We start from the raw sequence: 11,293 nt of genomic DNA, 5'->3' as shown, positions 1-11,293 counted from the left end.
TTTTTTTATTATCATTTAAACAGTATGATTTCTACAAATGCAAGAATTGATCACCAATAACAAAAGGGTTGCACATCTGTGAGACCGTTGTTGGGATATTCTTGGAAATAGACATATAAGGGAATGTTATAAATAATTTATCATACAGTTTGAGGTATGCAGAGTAGCTTTGAGAATACAAATATGCCCATGCCTCCCCYCCCCCCAACCCATGTGGTTAACACACTCACACATAAATACAGGCACACAGCTTCATCAGGGGAACCGTTAACTCAACATGGAATACAACAGTAAACGACTTCTGAAATTATGAGGAGAAATGAGTGAGACATCAAAAGATTGAATTCATATTTCAATATTTTCTCATTGGTTTTTACTCTCAGTCCTTTAAAAGCAACTAAGGCAAGCCACAACATATTCTTTTCAGTGACAGCAGTTGTTGCTTAAAAACATTTAAATTAGGTTTGATCCCCCTGCAAGAACTGCAACTTTTTTCAAACTTCTATGCCCTTAAAATTCTGTAAAAATGAGCACGTAGGAAGAAGCTGCATTAAAAACCTAATCTGTCAAACATCAGCGACACAAACTGATGAACCATGCGATAAATCAATGCACTCAGCTATTACAGGTCCCTATAACTGCTATAACTTATCACCATATAAGTCTTTAAAAATGTACATTTTGAAATGTTTAAAAAGTCCTTGCTTTGGTGAACACAGCTCAAATTGAAGGGGTGGGAGTGATCAATGTCCCTCTTAAAAAAAAAAAAAGTGACATTAAAAGGGACAACAATGGAAGACCAAAAAAGCACAAACAGGCTGATATGAACAACAATTGTATTTTGGATCRAAGCATCATCTTCGTGATCGATTTTAGTCAAAACGAGTGTCAGCATTCCTATAACAAAGATGACCGGGATTCTAACACACGGGTACGTAAATTTGAAACAGACAATTAGATACATACACACCATGACATCATAAGTCAGCAGTGTGACATCTCTAACACTGGCTCCTGACATCATCATGCGGTCCGTCTTTTCTCCATGGTTGCATCGGCTCTTTTTTGTTCCTGTGATTACAACGGTTTTGCTTTTGTTTTTATTTTTTTCAACTCCACTAGAAAGTTGTAAGATTGAAATTTCAGGCATATACATTAAAATTCACAGAGATTAAAATAATAAATACATGTTTAAAAGAAGAGATCATGATAAGAGTGCTCATTTAGGGAGGTCGGGTTTTTCTTTTTCTTTTTTTTAAATCAAACCGTTAACACATGAGTACATAACATAGAAAACTACAAATGGCTGGCAGGAAGCATCACTCAATCAGTGGTATCAGTCTTTGTCAAAGTATAACTTCACTATGAAAAAGAAACCCAGCCAGTATGGCCAGAAGGTCCATCTTATCGGCAGAGAAACAAACAAAAATCCAAAAATATGACATCTTTATGGAAAGCTTCCTCCCCCATAGCAATATTCAACAAAATAAAATTTTTACACAAAGACTCTTTTGCAGAAATCCCCTGCATGTTTCTTTTCTCTCTACACGTGAAGAAATCTGTGAAAATAAGCACGAGCATGCCTCCCGACAGATGCAAGAGATGAAAATGAGAAGCAGACGCTGTTTAGAGCACAGACACACAAAGATAAATTCAGTTTAGCCCTTAGTGTGAAGTGTCCATTGTTCCCCCGCCTCGAACCCGTCTGCCTTCCTTCCCTTGGTGCGAGGTGAGCAGCTGAACTTGCAGGAAGCGTGTGGCGTCTCGGACGAACGGGAGGATCTGTTCTATGCCAGTGCGCTGCAAAAAGAAGCCCTCGACTTTACAAGTTACTTGTGAAAAGTTTGAAACATGGCCGGGGGATGTTTATTCACAGATCGGTTCCTTTTAATGAGAAGTCTAATTCAAAACATTCTCACTATTACGTTTCATAAATGTCGTACACTCACTAGAATCCACTGTACAAGGCTTTAAGTTAGCTTAAAACATGGTTACATACTGAATGGTAATTTTAGGGCCCAGTCACACAGGCATCACTGAATTTGTTTAGGTACCTGTAATAATTTCAGGCTCCAACTATGCTGCTACAAGTATTTCACTTGATATGTTGGGGGGGAAAAAACAGATTTTTAAAAAGCTTTTTTTATTATTTTTGTATTTTAATTCTCAGTCCAAATAAGACATTTACCCAATCAAAAAAAAAAAAAAAAGAAATCCCACACTGGACCAATAGGGGCCAGTATTGTTTACATTTTTAAAAACATGATACAAAAAGAATATGAGCCGAATTCTGGTCATTTTACGCTTATGTAACTTTTACAGCTCACTTTACACCCGACTTTTCACGATTAGAAGAAAACATGTCCAACAAATGTTTTCTGTGTGTGTGTGTGTGTGTGTGGTGTGATTTTATACTTCTTTTAGGGGTTGATGCATACCTGCTTTGACCAGTGGTGATTTAAAGTAATTTGCTATAATTTACTTATAGTCTAAAAGACAAAAAAGGTTGTTCTATGATATTCTGAATAGCAAGCAGAGATTTCTTACAGTAATTCTTATTTAATCAGGGATCACAATTAAAAAATATGTCATAGTCAAATGGCTTAAATGGTGATCAAAATCAAAATCAATAGAAATATCTTMTAATTAATTGTAGATAATCTGAAAATGTGCAAAAAAAATAATTATACACAAGTCTTTTAGTACAAKTTGGGCTATATAAATTATCAACATGCAAATAGCAGTTGTGTGTAAGCAAGGTTCAAAATTGTGTGTAAATTTTGAACTATGGTTCTAAATATTGTGTAAATGCATGAGTTCAAAGCAGGGGTACAGATTAGAGACAAATATATTCTCTGATTATAAAAGCCTGTCTTGCTTGACTTTGTCACCAGTCAATTCAGCAGTGGTCAAAGTTAAAAATACTGAAAAATACATGTTTTTATACTGTTCAATTAAATACAGGAAAATTAAAAACTCATAGTTTTTAATGTTTGCATGTTGCAACAAACATGCAAACATTAGATCAAATTTAGGGAAGGATTTGATAAGTAATTGAGAATCATCTTGTACTTCTCAGTTGGATTAGAAACTACTGTCTGTAACATGTTTTCTATTTATGATCACTGTTTGTTACATGTAATTGTTAAATAAAATGAAAAAAGTTTACATAAAATTATCTGACGTGTTAAAGTCCTGAAATCGAACATGAAAAGTGTCGGGTCAGAACGAAACAAGAACTGGGAAGTGGCACTTGCCGGTCAAAGCACTGTCTGTGCATCTTAATCATGTGACTGAGATTTACTGGAAACAAGAAGAAAATTGAACTAACATAAAATAAACATGGAAGAAAAAYGTATTAACATTTTTCAGCCAACTGGTCTTTTTGTTTTAGACTTGATAGTTTTGTTGTGAAGTGCTGGTGTGACTGGGCCTTTGTGGCAGCAGCATGAGTCGACGGTGTTGTTTTTATTCCTAAATTTCTAATCTTGAATTATTGAAGCTGTAGAGTCATCAGATGACAGTTAACTGCACTTGGCTCGAGTGATTCAGCAGTTTTACATTAATAGTCCAATCACAACTACAGAAAGCGATGATCGTCTAATCCAGCCTTTAAGTTACAAACCGGCTGGTTTTGAGGATAAATACGTGTTCAACTAAGTATACACAAAATCCTACAGGGCTCAGTCATGTTAATGTAATCAATATCGAGTTATTTTCATACAAAAGTAACTTGTTTGGTTCTAAATATTGTTATAAATACAACAACAAGCAAACCTGTCTCTCTCCAGGCTCGGTGCTCTTCACCATCCACAGTGGATTCAACGACAGATGAATTTCTGTCAGAGCACTCGARGACTCAGAGGACAGTGCAATAAAACTCAAGGACGACTCAACAACTCGGCGGATATCCTTCAATAAAAGTCACAGCGAATACCCAGCAGCCTCTGAGCTGCTTTTTTTTTTTTTTTGYTCTTTTTATGAGGATTTTTTTTTTCCTCTTTTTGCAAAGAATGGCTGAATATTCTCTTTTTCGAAACATAAAGTGACAAGAGGAATATCGGTTGGCTTTACTAACATGAATGGTGTCATCAACCATTGTTTTTTTGGGGAGAATTTTTTTTAAAGGTTGAGCAGCCAGCTGGGGTGAAACTCATTTCTGTTTCTTCTTCACCTTCCTTCTTTATTCTTCYGCTGATTGGTTCCCTCTCCTCATCCTTCACCTGTCCTTCTCCTCTCCTTCTCCTCCTCTCACACCGTCACCTCGTTCTTACTCCCAGTCCGCAGTCCCTGCCCTCCTCCGCCTCCGGGGATGAAGTGCAGCTGTTCGATGGTGTTCTGCCTTTTGTTGGCGAAAGCCATGCGCCGCGCGCTGGGCTGGCCCCCGATTATCCCCGCTCCTCCTCCGCTGTGGCCCCCGTGGGAGTCCCAGCCACCGTGCATCCCCATCACGGGCACAGCTGTGGAGCCGCGCTCGTGGTCGTGGCCTGATGTCGGGTGGGAGTTCATCTTGATCATGTGGTGGCGGTCCATGGACGGCGTGGCACAGATGTTCTGCTGTGACTGGGCCTTTTGGTGGTGGCTCAGTCGGCCCATGGTGGGGACCATCCCGCTCCCCCCCCCTCTCTCCATCGTTCCCATCGGCAGACCCATCGTCATCAGGCGATCCTCCAGACGGTCCGGAGAGACGAGGAGACGCTCATGAGACCTGAAACCAGAAAGTCATTTCATTTGACTGTAAACACGGACAGGACACATACGGTGCCATGTCTTCCTAATTTCTTTCCACGGAGGAAAGAAATCCGTGGAAAGAAATTAGAAATTTGAAGAGTGGATCAGTTTTTTTTTTTATCACATGCATGTTTTTATTAAATGAAATGCATGAGATCTTATAGGCCAAAAAACGAGATTATCAAGTTTATTGCGTACAAATTTACATGTTAAATGTAATTAATTAATCAGCATTAACATTATAAAGTTCCARCCCWATCATTTATATATTTAATATTAGTTAATATTGGTTATCAGATGGATAACCGATGAATGAGACATAATTTCTATTGCATACTTTTTCTTTCAACATTTTACTTCTCTGATTAGTGTCGTATAGAAACAAAGAAAATACTACATTTTAAAACGTTCTTTGTGAAAGCATTGATTTAGGGGTAAACACACTTATGCAACCAGATTATTTCATCTTAATTCTTTTTTCCTCTAACAGATTAGTTCATTTTATCTTAACTGACAGAAATGCTCTGTCTTGGAAGTCCACCGGTGTGCATCGTCACCTTGTCAGACTCTTGAAACTTTAATGAAATGATATTTCTTAGTCTGCTTCCCTTTGCTTTCCTTCCTCCATCCTTTCTGGATCACATCTCATTATGATCCGTTTTCATTTCCATCTTCTCTGATCTCTTTTCTCTCTCCAGGTTGTCAGAACTGATCATCTCCCGTCTCCTGGCTCTAAGCTCACCTGCGGAGYGTCTGKGACGTGGAGCTCCTACTGGTACTCATCATGGCTTTGTAGTACTGGTGCTGCTGGTTCTTGTTCAGGCGGGACAGGGTGTTTCCCTCCCCGAACGCCAGCAGCTGGTCCTGGGAGCGGACGCGGCGAGGCGGCCTGTCGAAGGTGGAGCTGGTGTAGGGCGTCTGGGAGGGAAGCGGGTACGGGTTCGGGGTGGAGGTGGGGATGTGGAGGTGTGGACGGGATCCATGGAGGGGCAGGGTGCCCCTGGAGCCCAGTGTGTAGTCGCCCCCCCAGGGCAGGTGGTGCTGCGAGGAGTGGAAGGAGGGCGGAGCGTTGTTGGAGCGACGTTTGGAGGTGTAATAACCCGAGTATTCATCAAGTTCTTTCTCTGTTGCATAAAAAAGGGAAAGAAACAGAATCTGTTAAATGTAAACAAACCATTTTCTCCAATGATAGATTAGTTGGTAACATCAGTTGATTATCTTTAAACTGAGGCAGGTTGTTTCACAGGGATCTCAGTGTGACTCGTTTTATCCATGAAGTGGATGTTAAGTAAACAACAGCATCTAAAAGCGTATTTTTCTTTTGTCTTTTTACAGCTGCCTGTTATTTTAAAAGTTTAGGCTTGGCATCTATGCAGCTTTTTCAATTTAAAGCCTGGAAAAGGTTTAACAAGCAAGTTGATCTGATTAAAGACAACACTGATGTTAAAAGATTTCTAAAGTTTTTGATGTTTAGTTATTCTTGTTTGAAATCACTAAACACATTTTAAGAACAAAAATAAACCTGAGTAAATGCAAAGTGTGGTTTTCTTWACAGRATACAAATTTTAAAGGAAAAACAAGCAATCTAAACCAAAATAACCAACATGACGTACTTATCCTCTCGTTAAATCATGAATTAAAAGTGGTTAACCACCCTGCCCTGAGAGTTCAGTTTCACTAGCCAGATCCAGGACTGACTGGTTCCAGATCCGTAGAAACATCTGGCAACATGATGCCAACTAAAACTTCTCCTAAAGTGACACATTGTGTCCCAACCTAAAGAAACTAGAAATAAAGACTTGAAAGGTTATCGCCTCCCTAGGTTGAAGTCAGTATCCTTGAAAAACATCTTGAGACTTTCAGGAAAGTATTGAATCGACTGGCAGGACAAAAGCAAAACTTTCCTAAAGATTAGCATCCTGATGCGTCTTAATTTAAACATCACATCCACAAGAAAACATGATTGAAGTCCTTTAGCTTTGCTTTAAGCATATAGTTAGACTTTATCCGCAAATCCTCTAATGTGCCTTGATGGTCTGAAATATGCAAAAGTGACAAAAACATGAAAAATAACTGACTGCTTGCTATAAGCAAAGCGACTAAAGGGATCTTCCCTTTACAACCATTTTGGTCTCCAGTGACACTGACAAGACAGACAGAAAAAATAGAAAGTTGAAAAAGGAATTGCAGGAAAAGAAAAGGCAAAGAAGAAAAGAAATTAGAGACAAAAGTGGCAAACGTTCAGAACAAAGGATGATGTAAAAACAATGGGGAAAGAAATGCATGGAGTCTGGCAACAGAGGGGAGGTGAAATTCTTTGAGAGAGGAGTATGGGCAGCAAACGAGGAGATGAAACGTAGATAAAAGAAATTACAACGAGGCATAAGAGAATAAAACATGAGAAAGGACAGTGAAAAAAAAACAAAGTAACAGGCTGAATGAGAAAGGACAGCACAGAGAAACAAAGTCAACAGAGACGAAAGTGTTCATTAATAGAGAAGTAACAGTGTTTCTGTGCTTTCTGCTCCATACCCCGAGTCAGCTTTAATCTTCAAAGTATTTCCATGGAAGCAGCTCCACAAGAGCCAATTTAAAACCTGACCTTTAACCAGCTAGCTCTCTACCTCTTCCTCTCCTCTTGTCTTTTTYTCTCTCACCTKCTCAGGTCTCTTCCTTTCTTTCTATTTGTTCCTCTGCCTCCATCTCCCCTTAATTTCCGCCAAATGTGGAGGTTTTCTGTCTACCTTTCTGTTGCCTCATTTCCCTTTTTTCTATTCTCCCTGATGATCTCATGTCCTCACCCTGCCCTCCCTCTTCTCTCTTTGCTCGCTCTGTTTAAGGCCAAATTATCTCTAGGGTTTTTTTTTATGCCTGGCCGCGGACAAAGAAGCCTTTATCGATGTCATTTCTGCAGGGAAGCACATCAAAAGCAGCAGGTTTCATTCAGCAGCAGCTGAGAGGCCGTTTTTCATCCRCTCTCTGTGTCATTCTGACATTTCACTCCCATCCTGAAAAAAAAAAATTGTTCCACAAAAACTGTTTGATGAAAATATGGGGGTTGTTTTGCAGAAGACCAAAAGCAGCGCTTTAATTCAATGTGACAATGATTCACACTGTCTGAAGAGGTGCTATGCCAGCTAACGCTACAGATCAGTMWGTTCATGAGATCTTTACTCGCAATTCACTCACAATAAATTAAACACTGTAATAATTCATATCATCTGCAGTAAGTATCTCCAAATATCTCACAGTAGCATGTCTTGGATGACACAATCAGTTGTTAGCTAGCACTGCTAGTGCACCTCATTTATTTTTATCTCTCCTTTTTACACTCTGTCTGTTCATAAGCTTAGAAAGWTGAGCTGAAGGATGTTGGAGTAGGGGATATGATTCTTATCCACTATAATAGATGGAATCCATCTTGTAGCATAAAAAACTCTCCTCAAGCACTAAAGATTAAAAATATTTAATACTATAYTATTTCCAAAACATTTAGCTTTATGGGACTGATAGGACAGCTACATTTTCACATTTGGGTGARTATATAAATGTTGTTTTTTTATCTGCARATKTCTAAAACTAGATTTTGATGTCCATRTTTGGCCCTATATGGAWAATAATCATGCAGGGAGTAAAACTCAAAATTGCTCAGATTTCATACCTCATGTCCATCAGAACTAACCAGGCACAAGAGCACAATGACACTTTATGAAGATTTAGAAAAATAAAACCTGTTTCGCCCCCAAGATTCACCTGTTGAAAGAAATGATGTAAACAGAAGTGGATAATATGCACAGTGCAAAATCTGACAAATTCTTAGATAATCCTTTAAGAGTTTATAACTTAAAATCACACTGCAAGGGAATATAATCAGATTTTTTGCGAGAGAAACAAATATCTTCATTGTTTGATTCTTATGTGCTCATAAAATCTAAATGTACACACATATTAACCACTGTTATGTGACTGTTTGTAGCTATGAAGCAGAGCTGTTACAGACTCATTACATGGAGTTCAAACAACAAAAATACCTCTCAGAACCCCGCTTGGTATAATTTAGCAATTTTGTGTGATTTACAGTCCCTGAGCTCTGCATGCAATGCATTTTTAGTTGTTTGTTTATAAAAAATTCACTTCTAAGAGCAACACTGTTTTGGATAAGTACAGTTTTGTTTTAGGTGAAACCAGTTCCAAGACTAAACTCTGAAATTACATCTTTTACTCACCAGGTAAACTAATAATATTTATATAAAGCATACATGTATATTTAAATGTGTCCACAATTTGATCCACCCTCCATTAAGCTTTGTGGCAACATTTAACATGCTGTTCAATTTTTTTTTCAATTATCTGCAGTTGCCAAAGGGGAAATATGGAGTCTATCTGATGGTTAATTACAGGAAAGATGCTGACTACTAATAACTACTCCASACAAACCTCTGTTATGTATGTATAAATATGATTTGAAACATTATTTTTAATTGTAAACAAATCTGAACCACACTGTAACTGCCTATAAGTCRGCATAAGCCGTATAACTATTAAACTAAAAATGGGAGAGGAAAGGCGGAGGGGAAAAAAAAGAAGAAAAACTAAGATGCGAATCACTGACTGGAGTCTTATTTTTGCCAGGAGTCAGATCATCAGTTGCTGAATACGAAGAGACCTTTTTCCCCTTCTGTATTTATGGAGCGTTTCCCCTTTTGACTGAATCGAAATAATAAAGAGCCTCCTCTCGATTACGCCTTCACATCATTCCATCCATGCAGCGCCATGCTCGTTGAACACAGACTCATAAGGGTCGTTCCTCATGAAGTAACCATCCGTCACAGGCCTGCAGGGCGACTCCCCTCCCCCTCCAGTCCTCGGCCATCACAGAGTGAGTGAAGTAAAGGAAGCAACTGCCTCGAAAATCGTTTCCTCCTCATCGAAAGCAGCCAGACCTCTGCAGGTTCCCCCTCCCCCATCTCTTTCCACAAGTGCCTTCTTCCGCTTCCCTTTTTCCCCCCCAAATGACCTCTGCATCAGCATCTTCCTTTATCTTCTACCTTCATGTCGTATTGTCACTCACCCTGTCAGAGCCTTTAATTTCTCTCTGAATTCACTCGTTCATCCTTTTCACTCCCATCCTTCTCATCTGTGCCACTCCCTGTTGTGTGCTTTATACTGCAGCTTTTCTTTACCACTTTCAATCAAGCTTTCTGTCATTTCTTGACATAAGTCTTCCTGGAATGACCCACAAAGAATGCAGCAGATTTCATAGCAGGATGATCAACAAAGCTGCTGACCTACAGTAAATGGGACTTTTATATAACCTGTTTTGCATCCATAAATCAGTACATTTATAGTACGCTGAGATGTACTCCCAACACTGGCAAATAATGGAGAGCATTATACCAGCAACTAGAACGAGTAAAACGAAGCAAAAGCGCCCACGTTGCTCTTTTCCACTTGTTCTGACAGGTTAAACTCAGCATTACGGTCAGTCTGACTGATTCTGACATTTGTGCTCCCACATTCAAATCCTCTGCATGTCTGTCTCAAAAATCTCAGAGAACAACCTTCGTGTACATTTTTGCTGAATTCCAGGAGGAGATTTTACGACTTTGCACTTTTTGTCACTAATCTTGCAGCGTAGTGAAWWATGACGATGGGAAAGAAAAGCTCATATGGGAGGAAGTCATTTTTCCTTAAAAAAAAAWMCACTTATATACTCTGGTGACCACAAATAACAAACGCTTGTTTTATTTTTATTTTTCATGGTTCAATGGTTTTAGCGAATCAAAAATCTCCCCTAGAGTAGACAACTGTTTTCATTTTGTCCTAATTGATGAATCACATAAAGCATTATGAATTTATAAATTCCATCATTGCTTCAGAGAAATCYTGAAAATAAATACAGCAGCTTTTTTAGAAGTTTTTGTTTACATCAAATAATTTTTTTTTCACAGAACCATAGTCATTTTCCCAATTTGTTTTATTCCCAATTGGCCAATCTGCTGAAATGGGACTTTTTTATTATTTTATTATAATTTTTTTTTATTTCCTTTATTTAACCAGGTAAACTCCGTTGAGATCCAGATCKCATTTCCAAGAGGGACCTGGGCAGAAGTCTGCAATACAAAATGCATATGAAGAAACATAATGWAATGTGAGCTTTGTCTGAATAAACATTTCATGTTGTTTAACCAACAGGTGGTGCAACACGAGCAAAAAACGACATTTTAAGGGAAGTTCGAGAGGTGCAGGGAAAGCAGCTGAACCTTTACTCATTAAATKTTATGGCGTTCACAGCAAAGCACCAAGTTTATGAACCAGGAAAAGAATGTCTTGTGTAAATTCTGYCCGCACAGAATTAACTAGAACCTCTTTTTGAGATCTTTATATCTACTTYGCATTAACAGACAGGCCATGTTTAATTGATTTCTTGACTCTAGAGGYCAGACAGTAAAAAAAMCAGAGTTTCTATAGTTAAGCTGATGCAAAAATSTGGTGAAAATRAACTTAATTTGTTATTTGTTAAGGGAGATAATTATACTTTCAGATAAGCCTATTGGGGTTT

The 11,293-nt window shown here is 38.5% G+C and overlaps 1 protein-coding gene across 1 annotated transcript in view; it reads right to left on the bottom strand.

Moving 5' to 3' along the window:
- Positions 1 to 758: 758 nt before the first annotated feature.
- Positions 759 to 11,293, bottom strand: part of shisa7b (shisa family member 7) — a 37,677-nt gene continuing 27,142 nt past the window's right edge. Inside the window, exons 8-9 of the mRNA XM_008422711.2 lie at positions 5,474 to 5,855; positions 759 to 4,708 (exon numbers count right to left, since the gene is read on the bottom strand). Of these exons, the coding sequence (XP_008420933.1) occupies positions 4,252 to 4,708; positions 5,474 to 5,855 (839 nt within the window). The 3' untranslated portion in view covers positions 759 to 4,251. The remainder of the gene's footprint in view (positions 4,709 to 5,473; positions 5,856 to 11,293) is intronic.

The sequence above is a fragment of the Poecilia reticulata genome, linkage group LG11, assembly GCF_000633615.1.
Source record: "Poecilia reticulata strain Guanapo linkage group LG11, Guppy_female_1.0+MT, whole genome shotgun sequence".
Classification (NCBI taxonomy): domain Eukaryota; kingdom Metazoa; phylum Chordata; class Actinopteri; order Cyprinodontiformes; family Poeciliidae; genus Poecilia; species Poecilia reticulata.
The sequence above is the reverse complement of the archived record's forward strand: the minus strand, read 5'-3'. Positions and strand labels throughout refer to the sequence as shown.